We start from the raw sequence: 18,046 nt of genomic DNA, 5'->3' as shown, positions 1-18,046 counted from the left end.
CCACGGAGAACTTTGTGTGAGCATACTGACTTTAGTCCCTGTTTTTTTCTGCAGGGTCATCTAGTAGCAGGCACCCAAACCAGGCAACTCCAAAGAAAAGTGGCTTAAAGAATGGCCAGATGAAGAATAAAGATGATGAGTGTTTTGGGGATGATATTGAGGAGATTCCAGACACAGATTTTGATTTTGAAGGGAACCTGGCCCTTTTTGACAAGGCAGCTGTGTTTGAGGAAATTGATACCTATGAGAGGAGAAGTGGTACCCGTTCCCGGGGCATCCCAAACGAGAGGCCTGCTCGGTACCGCCACGATGAGAACATCCTGGAGTCAGAGCCCATTGTCTACCGTCGGATCACAGTGCCCCACAATGTGAGCAAGGAGTTCTGCACAGGTACGTTAACCCCACATCCCACTGGCTATTCCCCCACCCCCTCCCCACTTTTTTTTTTGGTACTTGAAACAGAATGATGCAGATTCTGAGTCAGAGTCTTGTAGTAGAAAGTGGTTTAAGTGGCATGGTCATTGGCCCATTATATCGTCTGTTAGAGATTGTGGCCAATTTATCATCCTGCTTACCGCTCGATTGGGATGGGGGCTGATTTTTCTACATATCCATTTATATCCTGTGCCTGGCAGGATCTGGTCTGCTGTTTATTAAGTAGGTTATTGTTAACAAGGAGAAGGCAATGGCACCCCACTCCAGTACTCTTGCCTGGAAAGTCCCTTGGACGGAGGACTATAGTCCATGGGGTTGCTAAGAGTCGGACACGACTGAGCAACTTCACTTTCACTTTTCACTTTCATGCATTGGAGAAGGAAATGGCAACCCACTCCAGTATTCTTGCCTGGAGAATCCCAGGGACGGGGGAGCCTGGCGGGCTGCCGTCTATGGGGTCGCACAGAGTTGGACACGACTGAAGCGACTTAGCAGCAGCAGCATGGTTAACAACTAAAGGCATAGAGGCTAACTCTCTAGCTTGACATACATAGTTAGATCTGTTTTCACTTTGGCTTTCCTATTACTGCATGCAGATTTTACCAGAATTTCAGCTCTGTTGCACTGGTTGTTTGCTGGGGTAAGAAATGGTCAGAGCTGAGTGGTTGAAACCATTGGCTAAAAGTAGGGTTTCCATAAATTACCTTTGTGTACTACACTGTCCTCATCTCCTGCTGGCCCTGGTCATTGAGGAGCTAGTCATAAAGTTCAATGACAGTAGTACCTTGGTAGTTATGTATAGGTCACTGTGTCTGTTAGCTCAGTAATTTTAAAGTCTTTCTTTCTTTTTTAGCATAAGAATCTTTTCTTCAAATGTGGCCTTTGAGGCAGCTGTGGGACAGGTGGTCTGTGTCATCCCTGTCTCTGTCCCTTCCCCCCAAACTTATTAACTTGGCTTCTTAGAATACAAATAGAAACTATCGTTATTGAGTGATTTAGGAGCTAAAGGGGGAATCATGTTCATTTTAATAAGGATAATAATCATTTTGGCTTGAAGTCTTGAAAATAGGGTAGCAGTAGCTTGAAAGCTAGTAGCAGTTACGAGAGATTTATGGAGACAGCATAATTTCATTTTGGGGACAATCAGATACGGCGTGGCATTTTTGTAGACATCAGCAGGGCTCTGTTGTATTTGGTTTTGCTGTGTGTAAAAGGTTCCATGTGAAAAGAAAATAAGCAGATTGTCAGTAAAAGACAGAAATTAGTAGTCTTTCTTAACCTTTCAGACTCTGATAGGCATGCCTCTTTGCTAAGGTAGATTACTTAAGTGATACCAGCAGTGTGACTTGATGGATTCCTTTAATTTTTTCTTTTTTTTTTTTAACCACCCGTGTTAAGGCAAATAACTTCATTCAGCAGGCTGGCAGTATACTCAGATCCTGCCACCCATCCACTTTTGACTGCTCTCCTTTTTACTGCCCTCAGTGACAAAATAAGCTGCTTCTACTGGTAACTCTCTGGAAGCTGAGGTGGTTGGCTCATGCTGTATGTGACTTCCCGGAGGTTCCTAAGCTTGGGGAGATTATGGCCTGCCTCAGAGTGAAGTGGCTAAAAGGGAGACAATAGCCGCAAAAATCAGGAAAGATTCTCAGATCCAAAAGAACCTAAAAATTTGCCAAAGTAGACAACAGGAGAGGTGGGAACTTTTTCTTACTATGTACTTCATTTTCCTAGCTTAGTCTTCACACTTTGTTTAATTTAATGAAAGAAATGAAAGTTCCCGCCTCTCATATTTTTAAATCACAGTTGTGATTAACAGACATACTGCAAAGCACATGTGCTAGACGTTGGCCAAGAACTCAGGTATGGCGGCTTGTGGTGTGTCACAGCCAGTTGGATTTCACTGGAGCGTTGACAGTGAGGGGAGAAGAGGTCCTGTAGCGTCAACTGTCTGGTTTTTCTCTTTGTTCTCAGCAGGGATAAGGAGTGAAATTGAAGTCCTTTTGTCAGGCAGGGTCTGTGCTGGAAACAGTGAGCACGCAGTTATCTTGCTGAGCAATTTCTCCCACAAGTGATTTTGTCTCTGCTCCAGCTTCAAGGCACAAATCTTGAAGCAGGTTTTTACTCAGTGTTATTCACATAGTGCCTGGCTGGGGGCACTTTTCCAGTTGGATCTCCTATCCAAATGTTAGTATAAGAATAAGGCTGCTGCTGCTAAGTCACTTCAGTCGTGTCCAACTCTATGTGACCCCGTAGACGGCAGCCCACCAGGCTCCCCCGTCCCTGGGATTCTCCAGGCAAGAACACTGGAGTGGGTTGCCATTTCCTTCTCCAGTGCATGAAAGTGAAAAGTGAAAGTGAAGTCACTCAGTCATTTCCGACCCTCAGCGACCCCATGGACTGCAGCCTACCAGGCTCCTCCGTCCGTGGGATTTTCCAGGCAAGAGTACTGGAGTGGGGTGCCATTGCCAATAAGGCAAACTGTCTGGAAAATGTGGGGAAACAAGCTAGGACCAAAAAAGTTAGGTTACTTGATCACCTAATGTAATTTTCTCATTTTTGCAGGTTGAGGACATTGAGGTCCAGAGAGGCAAAGGCACTTACAAACCTTATCTGTCACTTTTATTTTCCTTTTCTGAATGTAGATAAGTGAAAAGAGAAAGAAGGATATGAGAAGGATAGTTTAATGGCACTTAGATTATAATATAGTCTTTTCTCTTTACTTCCCTTATAAGTAGACCAACTTAGATCAGCAATTGTGAAGAGTGGCTTGGCTTGCTCCTCAGTCTAGCCTGTGGCATTCACGTCCTAGAACTCCAAACCTATTTTCTGCTAATACCCAGAGTTGCAAAGGAACAACGTGTTTACTACCCGTTTGGTAATGGTTTGGGTGTCAGGAATCTGGCAGCTTGCTGCTGGTATCCTACACACTGGCTGCATGCTAAGTGGTGTCAACAGTTTCTAAGCTGTTATTCTCTCATTGCTCATATTCCTCTTGGCAGTACTCTTTGCCAACTGTGTGTGTGGTGGGGGCAGTGTTATAAAAGGTCTATTGATTGGGAAAACACATTCAGGAAGCAACTAAATTTAGCTCTTTGTTTAACCCAAATCTTTTCTCTCTGGAAAGCCCCTCTGGGTCCTTGAACTGTGCTGCTGTGTCCAGCGGATTGTCGGACACTCCTCCAGGTTGGACCTACCCTGCTAAACAATAGTATCCAGCGGCTGCAGACATGTTAGTTAAGTTTGGCTATACAATGCAAGGTGTGTGTGAGCACTCATGTTCAGAGGTGAGAGGTCCCCAAAGAACACCAGTTAGGAGAGTGATAAGTCTTCAGAGAAGAATCTTTGCTCAACATTAATAATACTGTAAAAGTCATATTTAAGATAGTTTGGGCCAGTCAAAATGCTGTGCTTATTATGTGTAAGTCACTCTAAGAAAGTCCTTGCACCCATGTTGTTAAGATGTACTGGGAAATGGAAAGATACCATATATGCCTGAAGTCCAGTGAGAATGTGGACATTAAATCCATGGGGTATTGAGAGGCAGGAGAGGTCCTGAAGGTGAGGTGATCAGGGAAAGCTTCATAGAAGGGGGCAGGGCAGAAGCCTTGAAACAATCTTGGGCAAGATTTCATCAGAGAGGAAGAGGAAGATATTTATGGGTAGGCTGGGCAGATGCTGGTGCAGAGTGTGAGTAAAGGGCTGTGTGGGAGATTGGCTGTTGGCTGGTTTGACCAGGGTAGAGATTTTTGTGGCGGGTGGAGGGAGGAGCGGGAGTTGAAAACAGCTTTAGACCAGAGCACAGAGAGCCTCATGTGCTAATGCTGTCCCCTGTTTTATGGCCATGAAGAGCAACTGTAGGATTCTGAAAAAGACATGATCCAAAATCTGTTTTAGAAAGACTTATCAGTCTTTAGGAAGACAGGTCTTATATAGAATTCAGGTTAGAATTTAAGGAGAGAGACCAGAGCAGGAAGAAAAGTGAGGCTGATGACACAACTCATGTGTCAGGAGTTTGGACTTAAGAGTCGAAAAGAAGACAAACATGTGAGAGAAGTGACAAAGGGGAATTTGATAGGATTTCATGATTAAAAACAGATTGAAGAGGGTTGAATGAGCAAGAGGATTCAAAGGCATAGTATGTGCGGGGCATGAATGGCGATGAGAGTCTAGTTGTAGTTAGATTGCATGAATTTAGAATAGGCCAAGTCTACATGTTTTTGTGATTTTCTTCCTGCACTGCTTTTTGGCTGAACCCTAAGAAAGCAAATAGTAGTGTTGCCACACTAAGGGACTTACTAATCATTAAAGGTTTCCGTGAAGAGGCTTCTGTAGGGTCAGAGAATTGAGTTATGTAGCCACCTGGGGACTCCTGAACCTATGTCCTCATCTACAAAGGGATACTACTTGTCACTTAAATGAGGTCATGTGATTGCAGCCAATCAAGCTGACCATGCTGTTTTCCCCGCTTCCCCACGGGGCCCTGGTGTACAGTGGCTGCAAACAGCACCCTCCCTGGTAGTGTGCAGCTTGTTGCCCTAAGGGGCCTTGGAGATATCCCTTTCCAGTGGACGTTCGTGACGGCCATGCTGTCATCAGTCTAGGCTCCAGACTTGTATGTTAGGTGCCTTTGGAAAGCCCCAGGGCACAGTGACCAGGGTCCACACTGGCCAAGCCATGATGTCCATTCATACCAGGCTTCAGAATAAGGAGCATGTGATTGAGGCCCTCTTCAGGACCACGTTCAAGTTCCTTGGCCGCCAGAAGATCCATATCTCCAAGAATTGGGGACATGCTAAGTTTAATGTGGATGGATTTGAAAACATGGTGGCAGAAAAGCGGCTCTTCTTGAATGGTTGCGGGGTCAGATACATCCCTAATCGTGGCCCTCTGGACAAATGGGGCCCCTGCACTCACAAGAGCCTTGGCGCTGCTCCTCCATACTCATGCTCACCAATAAATCCTGCTTTCCTGTCAAGGAAATGTAGAAAGCAGCTCGTGCAGTGCCCAGCTTATAATTATTGTTCAGTCAGTAGCATGAATTGCAGAGACATTCACAGTAAAGTTACTTCAAAGCATCAACGTTTATAAGATTTTTACTAGGCACTAATTTTTCTGGATCCTCTGGGTAAGTCATTGTCCATCACCTCAGGGGCCTTAGGGGATAGGGTAACCAGATATCTAAACAAGTAAATTATGGAGGTGTATGCAAGATTTAGAGGTGGCAGAAAGGGGAGGGGAAGGAGAAACATTATGATCGATGTCATAGTATTGGGTGTTCGGGGGTATCAACTGTATCCTGGGCACCATTCTAAGCTCTTCATATGCTTATCACAGTTTTCGTAACATCTCTGGGGTTACACTGTTATACGCTTTTATGTATTTATTTTAAAATTTATTTGTTTTTGGTTGCGCTGGGTCTTCATTGCTGTGTGCAAGCCTTCTCTAGCTGTGGCAAGCAGGGGCTACTCTTTGTTGCGATGTGCAAGCTTCTCATTGGGTGGTTTCTTGTTGTGGAGCATGGGCTCTAGGTGTGCAGACATCAATAGTTGTGGGCTTAGTTGCCCTTCAGCGTGTGGGATCTTCCCAGACCAGGGATCAAACACGTGTCCCCAACGTTGGCCGGCAGATTCCTATCCCCTGTGCCACCAGGGAGGTCCCAGAGTTTTAAGAGTTTAAGTTCAAACTAAGGGCTGGGGGATCTGGAGCCGTCACATTATGGCCTGACACCTGAGTTTTGATCAAGGTACCAGTTTGTCATTTTAAAAACTGAATTGGTCTCTGCAAATGTGACTTTTTTGCTATTATATGCTCTTTGCCATTTCACAGCCACAAGTGTCTAACCAGAGCAAGGAAAGAGTTTGATTTCAGTGTATCCACCATCCTGCTTGAATTCAGTATATCAAAGCTAAGTTAGTTATTCACTCCCACCCATATCTTTTACTCCTTAGTATTCCCATTTCTTTCAGTGGAATCACTATTCTTTTAAGTGTCCAGCGTGAAACTTTGTGGCTATCTTTGCTTCTTCCTTCTCATAAAAATTCATGACTAGAAAGAACCCTGGAGGCCATTTTTTTCTAATTTAATAGCACACTGATTCCTTCTGCAGCAGTTTACCTTTATCCTCAATGTTCATTGACTCCAGAGTCTCTTCTTCATGTGTGGCCCTTGAAATTGTCATGATCTTCTAGTTTATGGTGCTACCCTGCAGGCTCCCTTTGTCTCTTGAAATTAGTTCTGTATAACATCATCCTGTATGAAACAACCTGGCTTACGATGCCTTCTGACGTCTGGCCCCGCCCACCATCCTAAGCTAGTCCTCCTGTAGGCCTTGGACTCCCGGCAGGGAGTTTTCATCTGCTCCTGCCACACCCATTCCAGCTCCTGTATTTGTTCATAGCCCCTCCCCCACCCCAGTGTGCTCTCTTTTTTTATCACTGTGACTAGGATTCTGCCTGTCTTTCAAGTGTGGTTCAGATTGAGGGTTTCACACTACCTGCAACTCCTGGCTTGAAATCCACATTTTACACTTGTGGTCAGGTTAACACAGTTTTGTGTTCTCTGGGATTTGCACATATATATTTTTTTCTTCCAGCTAGGTTGTAAGACTAAGAATGTGGTTTGTTCTCATATTCTTTTTATTTATTCTGTTTCCTGCCATTCCCCACCCTACCACTGGCTTGATGTATTATTACATTTGTAAACATTTGTTGATCATATTTGGATCTTTCTTTTTTATCCCCACCTTTAAAACATTTTTTTTTTTTTATTTGTGGTTGTGCTGGATCTTGGTTGTGGCCATGTGGGATCTAGTTCCCTGATCAGGGATCAAACCTGGGCCCTCCGCATTGGGAGCATGGAGTCCCAGCCACACTGGACCACTAGGAAGTCCCTCCCCAACTTTTTATATTGAAAAAAATTCAAAATTTCAGAAAAGTTACTAGAATAATATAATGAACAAATTTAGATTCACCACACACCCCTGAACAACTTGAGATTTAGTTGAACTCATTATATTTTGTTTTTTACGTTTCACCCCTTCTTACATATGTATTCAACAGGATATTGCTCTCTTCAGTCACACTACAAGTTTGCTCTCAGAAAATTTAAAATTAATACAGGTGTATTATCTAATATATATTTCATATGCAAAGCTTTCCTGTTGTCCCAATTACGTCCTTTATAGTTGTATTTTTAATCAACCATTGCGTGTTACATTTATTTGTCAGATCTCCTTCATGTCCTTTAATCAGGACAGTTCCCACAACTTTTGTTGTCTTTTGTGATACTGACATTTGTGAAGAGTCTAGACCAGTTGATTTGTAGAATACTCCTTAGTTTTGATATATTGATTGTTTCCTTCTGATGTGTTTCGTGTTAAACATTTTCCCCAGAGTTTGGTGGCGCTCTGTCTCTTGTGGGGTATCACATGGTAAGAGGACACAGCATCAGTTTGTCCTTCCTGGAGGCAAGTTTGATCACTTGGTAAGGTGTTGTCCAACAGATTTCTTCTTTGTAAAGATACTTTCCCCTTTGTAATCAATGAGTCATCTTTGTCAGGAAGTCCTTTACCTCTTGAATCCAAAGCTTGTTCCACTAGAGCGTTAATCTGAAGGAATGAGGTCCAGAGGCTAGGAGGTTGGTCTTGTTACTGGGGGAAGGAACAAGTTGGGAGTCAGAAACATTTTACCCACACTTGCCTTTGGTTACAGCTGGACTCTTATCCAGCTGCAGAATGGAATGCCCCGAGGCTGTTGTACAGGTTTCCTTCCCATCCATTCGTGAATTCAGCACACACTTCTGTAGCCCCTCTGCTAGGCACTGTGCTAGCACTGAAGGCATGGTGGGAAAGGGGATATGGCAGTGAGCAAGGCAGACAGAGCTACTGCCCGCGTGGCGCTTACAGTCTGGCAGAGTAGATCGTCCAAAGGAAGGCACAGGTTATTTACAAATTGCATTAAGCACAATGAAGGAAGTAAGCAACACGCTGAGACTGAGGGGTATTTAAACTGAGACCTGAAGAAGGAGGAATCAGCCACGTGTGGTGTGGAGGAGCATTGAAAGAGAGAGGAGAATGCCAGAAGAGGGAAAGCACGTGAGGGAACGAGCTTCCTAAGCCCACAAGGAACCTGGAATACTCAGGACCCAGAAGGCAGCCAGATGTCTCGAGCTTCTGGGGTTGAGTTCCAAGGTAAAGGAGCTGTAGTATGCGGGGCCAGATCATGGGAGGCCTTGTGGACTCTTATAAAGAGTATTAGGAGTATTTAGCTTTCTTGTAAAAAATTCTTCTTTCAAAGATACACCTGACACCAAATTGCGTTTTATGGCAGCCTTAATATACGTCTACAGGGGCTGTCTGTACATTGTGGGTCTGAAGGTATGAATTTACCAGTGGTTTTATACTCCAAAAAAGAACTCATGATATCACCACCCAGTTACGTGACCACCACAGGGTGGAGTAAGAATTCATACTCCTAGAGAAATCCCTGTGCCCGTAACTGAGCTCTGCTCCTCATTGATAAGACATGGGATACACACAGCCTTTCCAAGTACAAGGCCCTGCCAGTGTGAGGATTGAATTTGGATTGGAGAGGACACTTTGCCGTGGGAGCCTTGTTATACACCAGAAGGGCTGGGAGGTTTGAAGGAGTGGGAGGGATGCACATGCAGAGGCTGTGGAGGAGGACTTGACATGGCACTGGAAGGCGTCTGAGGGTGGGGAAGCACAGTGGAGGGTGTGAGGACAGGTCCGCGTGTCCATAAGGGAGGGAAAGGCCCCAGATGCTGTGTGCTGAAAGGAGCAGTGTGAAAGTGACAGAGACAGGAAGAAGGGGCAGCGTACATGATGCCGAGCCTTCACGGCCCTGCCTCCATCTGTGGGGCGAGCTGTGCGGGGAGGAAGCGTCTTCTCTCCTGACCTGTACTGGGTGTGCTTAAGCCGTTTTCCTTGATACCCTAAGGTTAATCAGATCCTAAGAAGGGCTCTGCTTGTCACGAACTGGCTATAATTATATCTCTCTTATTTCACCGACAGCTGTAAAGAACATATTAATATTGAGAAGCCCTACCCACTAATGTTATTGCCTTGGTTCCCAAACAATTAACATCCACCTTCCAACCCAAACATAACTGGGCTTGGCCCATGTTCAGGCTTTGGCAGTGTTATTGTCTGCACTTCACACGCTATGTTCTTGGTGTCCTTCCTTCGGAGTTTATTTTATTCCCTCTGCCTGTTTCTGATAAGCCAGTCTGCCTGTTGGACTTTGTGCGTAAATGTTGAAAAGGAACATTTTGTAGTGCTGGCATGTTCCTTTTAGAGATACAGAGTAGAGTACAGTGAAGTCCTGGATGCCGTGACTGGTAGACTGAACAGAAAGGATTCCTGGCCAGATCCTTCCCTGGGCTACAAAATGTGCCAGTTCATCAGGGCCCCTTCCCCCTGGCACAAATCAGTGAGATATAATAGACACGGTTTCCGGCTGCAGTAGCCAGCCATCTAGAGTACGGTAAGCTCTCTTCCCGCTGTACCATCAGTCTTGTACCTCTAAGAACTGTGAGGAGAAAGCAGAAAATGCTCAGCCTGCCCCTGGAGAGCCCTCAAAACTGGAGAGGAGGCACCTGCATGTGTCACGCAAGACCTAGTTCCAGAAAGGAAGTTTGGTTAGTGGAGTGCCAGGCACAGGATGCACTGCCCTGGCCTGTTTCAGATTCACCAGAAAGGGAATAAGTAGGCAAAGAGCTGCACAGACTGCAGGGGAAGCTCGCCTTGCGTGACTCTGCAGGTGAAGAGGGTGTTTGAAGTAGGCAGGTGCGTGACTTGTCTGACAGGTTTAAGGTTGTTAGTGTCTTAGGATTCCTGAGAATTCATTCACCCTTTTCACACTGCTATCAGTGGTTCCCAATTAGTTCTGATAATATGTGCATGTCTGAAACCGACCATAATAAATGGCTGTTTAATCAGCTGTTGACATGCAATCAGGCTACAGCTTCCAGCATCAGCATCTGGGGTGTCAACGGCTCACATTTCAGAAGGGGCAAGGGGCGAGGTGAGGCTCCCTGCCTGTCATGTCTGCCCCCAGCAGGATTAGGACTCAGACAGGTGGAGGAGCTCAGTTAACCAACAGGATAGTGTTCGTTTTGACATGGAGATGGTTTTTATTATTACATTATTATTTTGCCTTTCCTTGAGAGAATACAGACGTGGGTACTGTAAGTTTAGTCTTTATGCTTGGGTTTCTGTTGTTAAAATGTATAGCCATAGCCTGATTCTCTGTGGTTTTAGGGATCTATGTAGGCAGGACTGGATAACTGATAGCACCTCAGGAAATTTCTCCTGAAATCATCAGTGAGGAAGAGAAATTTTTCTGTACAGGGCTCTGGAACCAACAGGATGGTGATGAACTTTCTGATGAAAACTTCTGCCTTAGAGTTTTATACATTTGAGTACCTGATGAGATCTTGCCTCTTGGTAAATAAATACAGCTGAGATGACAGAACTGAAGTGGGGATCGAGGAAGGAAGAGGCTTATTTCCCTACTCTGAGGGGTTTACAGTCCAGTACAGATGAGGACACAGGATCTAAAAAGGTACCTGAGGGACTTCTGTGAGCATCCAGTGGTTAAGACTCCACGCATCCAATCCAGGGGCCCCAGAGTACATCCCTGGTCAAGGAACTAGATCCCACATGCCTGCAGCAGATAAATTTTTAAAGTGGTGTGGGGGGCATGTGATCCATCCAGACAAAACTAGATACATGCAAAATCCCTTGATAACTTGCTAATTGGAACCTGTGTTTCTTGGTTTGCCAGGCAGAGAGTTTGCTCCCTTGGGGCCAGTCCAGTGGCTTTAACCTTTGTAAGGTGGCGTTGGATGTCAAGGCAAAAGATCACAATTTTTGACTTTGCTGTTTCTTTCCTATCCTGGTTTTCTGGGCTCTGAAACAGCACCTTGCTACTGGACATGTAATGCTATAGACTTCTTCAAGTGTACCGAGCTGCTGAAGACTTTGATCTTGTAAAACCAAGTATTTTTGATGGTGTACTTTCAGTGACTGTGATTTTCCCTAACCTTTATAGAGTTGCAATTCGTTTATAGTGAGTAAAAGATTTCTTCTGAGTAGCTTAAAGGAAACCATAGGTTACTTCCCATGTACTCTTTCTCTTTGGTAAGAGTTTTAGGTTACAGTCACCCAAAGGGGGAGAAAACAGCAAATTATTTGAGAAAGCAAGTTTCTAGTTGAATTTCTTTGGCCAAACAGAAGGGCTAAGTAGAGGAGAGTAGGAGGAAGAGGATGTGGGGAGCAGGTGGGATGAACAGGTCATCCTGCCTGAAAATTGAATAGTGGGGACCAGAGGGTCAGGAGGGTTAGCTAGTGTCTGTTCCCCTCTAGGCAAGAATAAGGGGTCTGCTTATGAGGAAAACCTCACAGCCAGCAGTGGCATTTCACCTACTTTGAGAAAAGCATGTTTTAATGTGGTTGGCAGCCTTTTCTTGATAGTACCAGGTACATGTTGGTGGATTTGGCCTTCATGGTCTAAAGGTAAACTTAGAGGTTAAGTTCACCCCGGCTCTGTGGTAGCCTGAACAAGTTGTTACGTAGTTCCATATCCACTGCTTGAGCTCTGGAGAGCTGCATAGCATGCCTTTGTCTTGGACTATGCAGATGGGCTGAAGAGGGTCAGTCTTAAAGTCTTGGCTTTCGTGGATCAGCTTCACTATTTGAAGAACTGATTTCCTGTAATCACTTTGACTTTTTCCTCACGTCCTTTCAAACTGCAGACTCTGGCCTGGTTGTCCCAAGTATTTCCTACGAGCTGCATAAAAAGCTGTTGGCTGTGGCTGAGAAGCATGGCTTGACTCTGGAGCGGAGACTGGAGATGACAGGCGTGTGTGCCAGTCAGATGGCACTGACCCTGCTCGGAGGACCCAACAGGTAAATGCCCCCAGGTGGGTGGGGGCTGAGTGTGGGATGACGCTGCTCTGCCTCGGCACCACCATGGTGCCTCACACACGCAGGAGTTCCGCTGCTGCTCTTCTGACGTGCGTCTCTGTGAAGTCACTTTCCTGGACGCTACACAGCTTTTGTTTGCCATTCTCACCCTGTCCTGGGAGTCCTCATTATTCTTCCAGTGCTTATGCATGCTCAGTTGTGTCTGACTCTTTGTGACTTCATGGACTGTAGCCCCCCCTCCAGCTCCTCTGTCCATGGGGATTCTCCAGGCAAAAATACTGGAGTGGGTTGCCATGCCCTCCTCCAGGGCATCTTCCCAACCCAGGGAATGAACCCGTGTCTCTTAATGTTTCCTGCATTGTTGACAAGCGGTTTTTTTTTTTTTTTACCACTAGCACCACCTGGGAAGCCTCTTCTCCAACAAACCACTCTTTGATTCTTCCTTCCTGGTAGCAGTTGACTCTAAGTCTCCTGCCAACTAGCAGAAGCTTACCTTCTAAGAACCTCCAGAGACCCAGTTTTGGTACAGCTGAGTGATAGGGAACTGCTGAGGGTACTTCAGTAATGCTATAACATGATTAATTTTGTTTTTAAAAACTTTGGCTGAGTAGATTAGCAGAGACAAGATTGGAGGCCATGAAACCAGTTAGAAAATTGTAACAGAAAACTGAGCCAGGGGCCAGGTGATGGTAGTCCCAAGTAGGGAGGGAGGGGATCAGAGAAGTGGGTAGATGAGGGAACTTTTTAAGGTAGAATCAAGAGGGCAGGGTATTGAGTGGATATGAAAGGTGATTGAAAATAAAGTGTCAGTGATCACTGAACTTAAAGCATGCTAGCCTGGATACTGGGCTAGACAGTGGCAGCAGTCACTGTGATAAGGAACGTGGGAAGAGGAGCAGGCATGGAGGAGGTGGTAGGTTTTGTTTTGAATATGTTGAGTTTAGGACTGTGAGATATGCAGATGGACTATTAGCAATCTGGATCTGAAGTTTAGAAAAAGGTCTGGGCAGAAGATAGAGACCGGAAGTCATCAGCTGGTACATGGTATAAGAATAGGCAGGCTCCTTTAAGGAGAAGGTGTGAAGGGAGGAGAGGGCCTGGGATGGAATTCTGGGAAACATCAGCATTAAAGCCTAGTTAAGAGATGAGCCTTCCGAAGTAGCTGAGAAAGTTTAAAGCCAGAGAGGTAAGAGAACCAAGAGGGCAAGGCTTAAGAACCAAAGAAATGGTGTTTGAGGAATAAAGGGATGGTTAGCAGTGCTGATGCTGAGTGAGCAAGCACATTTAAGGTCGACAGGTGTCTGCTGGGTTTGTCAGTGAAGAGGAGGACATTGCTAGTCTTGTGGGAGGGTTGTGGCTAAGGTGATCCACACTGACAGTGAGGTTTCCCCTCCTTGCTTCTCCACTCCTCTCCCTGTAGAGTTGTGTTCATCCACCTTGCCCCTTGACTTAGGCCTGCTTTCCCACCCGGATCTCTGGCCTGGCCTGTGCTGGGGAAGAGCCAATGGAGACGCAAAGGAGGACAATAGTGCAAGTTGCCCTCTGCAGTATAGCATGCTCTTGGGTCTGCTGACTGTTGAACCTCCTCCCAGAGCAGCCATAGGGGCAACCCTTGGAAGAAGCTCTTCCTGGAAGTATTTGAGGCCATTAAGTGGCTTCCCAGAAATAGCAGTTTGGGGACAGGATCTGAATGTCCTTCTCAAATCCATTCCTCTTTGGTCAGCTTCTTGTGGTTGACTGTCCTTGTGCCTGTCTGTTCTCTCAGTGTCTGAGCTTTCAGAAGGGCTAACAGTACTGTTCTTTGCAACAGTTGCTGGCTTTCCTTTGAAGAAGATACCTCCGTAATCACTTTCATGTTTGTTAATTGTTGCTCAGTGATGTCCGACTCTTTGCGACCCCACAGACTGCAGCACACCAGGCTTCCCTGTCCTTCACCAACTCCTGGAGCTTGCTCAAACTCACGTTCATTGAGTTGGTGATGCCATCCAACCATCTCATCCTCTGTTGTCCCCTTCTCTTCCTGCCTTCAATCTTTCCCAGCATCTGTCCGTTCTAATGAGTTGGCTCTTCGCATCAGGTGGCCAAACTGTTGATTGGAACTTCAGCTTCAGCATCAGTCCTTCCAATGAATATTCAGGATTGATTTCCTTTAGGATTGACTGGTTTGATCTCCTTGCAGTCCAACGGACTCTCAAAAGTCTTCTCCAATACCACAGTTCAAAAACATGAGTTCTTTGGCGCCTTCTTTATAGTCCAACTCTCACATCCATACATGACTACTGGAAAAAAACATAGCTGACTAGACAGACCTTTGTTGGCAAAGTAATGTCTCTGCTTTTTAATACACTGACTAGGTTTGTCATAGCTTTTCTTCCAAGGAGCAAGCATCCTTTAATTCCATGGCTGCAGTCACCATCTGCAGTGATTTTGGAACCCAAGGGAATAAAGTCTCTCACTGTTTCCATTATTTCCCCATCTATTTGCCATGAAGTGATGGGACCAGATGCCATGATCTTAGTTTTCTGAATATTGAGTTTTAAGTCAGCTTTTCACTCTCCTCTTTCACTTTCATTAAGAGGCTCTTTAGTTCCTCTTTGTTTTCTTTGCCATAAGGGTGGTATCATCTGCATATGTGAGGTTATTGATATATCTCCCAGCAGTCTTGATTCCAGCTTGTACTTCACCAACCCAGCATTTCGCATGATGTACCCTGCATATAAGTTAAATAAGCAGGGTGACAGTGTATAGCCTTGACGTACTCCTTTTCTAATTTGGAACCTGTCTGTTGTTCCATGTCCAGTTCTAGCTGTTGCTTCTTGACCTGCATACAGATTTCTCAGGAGTCAGGTCAGGTGGTCTGATATTCCCATCTCTTTAAGAATTTTCCAGTTTGTTGTAATCCACACAGTCAAAGGCTTTGGTGTAGTCAATGAAGCAGAAGTAGATGTTTTTCTGGAACTCTCTTACTTTTTCTATGACCCAGTGGATGTTGGTGATTTGATCTCTGGTTCCTCTGCCTTTTCTAAATCCAGCTTGAACATCTGGAATTTCTCGGTTCATGTACTGTTGAAGCCTTGCTTGGAGAATTTTAAGCATTACTTTGCTAGCGTGTGAGATGAGTGCAGTTGTGTGGTAGTTTGAGCATTCTTTGGCACTGCTTTTCTTCAGGATTGGAATGAAAACTGACCTTTTCCAGTCCTGTGGCCACTGCTGAGTTTTCCAAATTTGCTGCCATATTGAGCGCAGCACTTTAACAGCATCATCTGTTAAGTGATGTTAAGTACCATGGTATGTTAAGTATCATGCATTTTTTTCACTGTACCTTCACAATAGCACTTAATTTGCTCCCCATTGCTTCACCTCGAACGTAAGTAGTAGACCATTTTAAAATGAGCAAGCTAGGCCTCAAGAGAGCAGAAGGACTTGGCCCACGTGACCCTGGTGGCTCACGGTGAAGCTCAGTCTCCAGTGCTTGGACTCTGACCCCTGCCGTTGGGTCTGTGGGTGTCTGGTCTGCTTTGAGTTCTCGGATGGGGCATGCCTCTGTGAGAGGAAGAGTTCATTTAGGGAATAAACCCGGGCGAGTCAGATGAACTCTGCAGTTATCTGTGAGCAGGAAGAAGTACTCAACGTATATTTCCTTACGGTGCAAACATGGTGGAGCGAAATGATTGACTTGGTGTGTATGAAAGCACATCACCAAATTCCCCTGAATTTATTTGGAGAGTGAGGGTTTCCTCTTTGGCTTGACAACATCTATCTTCCTCTCTTTGGGGAAAACCCATAAGTGACTGTCCCTGCTCCACCCCAAGCAGGGACCTAAGCCTCTTTCTGGCTGTTCATCTCCCCTGCCTTCCTGCCCAGGGGCAGACAGCACTGTCTGGGAGTTGGGCATAGCTCTAGGGCTAATTTTAACTCCCTTATTTACGGCTTCTCTGGACCAGAGGGGTCTCAGCCTTTCTTTTGGGGTGGGGGGGTGGTGGGGTATCTCCACTTTGAATGGCATAAGAAAGTGACTTCATCAGAAGTGAGTGTCCAAGGCAGCTCCCAGCCGGGGAGCCATTAGCCTTCTACCTCCTCTGTGACCAGAACTATAATGATAACAGCATCAACTGAGCCCTTTCTGTGTCGGTTCCTGTTCAGAGTGCTTTACATCCACTCATCCACCCAGCAGTCTATGAAATGTAGTAGCTCCAGCGTTGCCCTTATTAGCTTACTGGCAGCTCAGAGACGAGAACTTGGACTCGCAACTAATTGAGTATGATTTACAGCTACCCTCTTTGGTACTTGCTGTGAGTCTCTTAGGAATTGAGCCAGAGTAATCCTAGAAGGAGTGGGTCAAAGATTCGTAAGTGAAGGGCTCTCTGGGCAGGTGAAGTAGTTTGAGCAGAAGCAAGAAAGAACCTTCAGGTGCAAGAGAGAGTGATGAGACCGGTCTTGCTGCAGCAGAGCAGGCACATTGGGGAAGAAGAGTCAAGAAGGCTGCAGAGGTGGGAAAACCTCTTTGCCGAGAAGTGTTTGATGTAATAGGTCCTACAGTGTATAGAACAGAAAGTGTTCTTGGTTAGCAAGCAGTGTTCTGGCAGTGGTGTTTCACCGAACAAGGTCAAGTGAACTACCTAGTGCGTGTTAAGCCGCCTCAGTCACGTCTGACTCTTTGCGACTCTGTGGACTGTAGCCCGCCAGGCTCCTCTGTCCATGGGATTCTCCAGGCAAGAATACTGGAGTGGGTTGCCATGCCCTCCTCCAGGGGATCTTCCCGACCCAGGGATCGAACCCAGGTCTCATGTCTCCTGAATTGGCAGGTGGGTTCTTTACCACTAGCACCACCTAAGAGGACCCAAAGATGAAGTCTGGGACAGTGGGAAGGCCACCCTGTGAGCTTGGCCTGTAGTGGATTTTGTCCATCCCCTCTAGAACCTTGGCCCTGAGAGCAGCAGGTGCCAGGGGGTGTCTGGTATAGGGGGCAAAGGTTTGGCAAGTCTCGGCTGATGATGCTTCTTTACCTTCTGTTCCAGGCTGAATCCCAAAAACGTTCACCAGAGGCCTACAGTGGCCCTGCTATGTGGGCCTCACGTGAAGGGGGCTCAGGGTATCAGTTGTGGAAGGCACCTAGCCAACCACGATGTCCAGGTCATCCTCTTTCTGCCCAACTTCGTGAAGATGCTGGAATCTATTACCAATGAGCTGTCTCTCTTCAGCAAGACCCAGGGCCAACAAGTGTCTAGCCTCAAAGGTGAGCCCTTGCACAGGGTTGGGGAGCCCTCAGTGCTTTCATGGTCTGGTGGTGCCGCCCAGTGGCGACAGGCAGAAAAGCACCACAGGTGTAAAGAGCACTTTGCTCATGAGTAGTCTTAGAGTCTTAAGGAAATAAATACCTTTGGTGTCGACTTGCCTACTTCCCATCCCTTCACCTTCTTCCTCCTCCCACCACTCAGATGGAGAGGTGGGGATCCATTTATTCGTTTCACAGATAAGTACAGAATGGATGCTGTTCCTGACACTGGGGATATGGCGATAGATTTTTTTTTTTTCTTAATCCATACTTTTGTGGAGCTTACATTCTGGTTAGGACAGATGACAAGTGACATTTCTCTCAGGTCAGATGGTAGTAAGTGTTATGGAGACAAATAAAACAGGGAAGAGAGCTCGAAAATGTTG

At 45.8% G+C, this 18,046-nt stretch overlaps 1 protein-coding gene and 1 pseudogene across 2 annotated transcripts in view; both read left to right on the top strand.

Annotated features, from left to right (window-relative positions):
- EDC3 (enhancer of mRNA decapping 3) overlaps positions 1-18,046 on the top strand; it is a 54,356-nt gene that overhangs the window by 31,727 nt on the left and 4,583 nt on the right. For both annotated transcript variants that reach the window (XM_040257248.1, XM_040257247.1), the window contains 3 exons: positions 55-390; positions 12,214-12,367; positions 17,404-17,621. In XM_040257248.1, the coding sequence (XP_040113182.1) occupies positions 55-390; positions 12,214-12,367; positions 17,404-17,621 (708 nt within the window). The remainder of the gene's footprint in view (positions 1-54; positions 391-12,213; positions 12,368-17,403; positions 17,622-18,046) is intronic.
- LOC120875708 lies at positions 4,868-4,995 on the top strand (annotated as a pseudogene).

The sequence above is a fragment of the Oryx dammah genome, unplaced genomic scaffold, assembly GCF_014754425.2.
Source record: "Oryx dammah isolate SB20612 unplaced genomic scaffold, SCBI_Odam_1.1 HiC_scaffold_16, whole genome shotgun sequence".
Lineage (NCBI taxonomy): Eukaryota > Metazoa > Chordata > Mammalia > Artiodactyla > Bovidae > Oryx > Oryx dammah.
The sequence above is the reverse complement of the archived record's forward strand: the minus strand, read 5'-3'. Positions and strand labels throughout refer to the sequence as shown.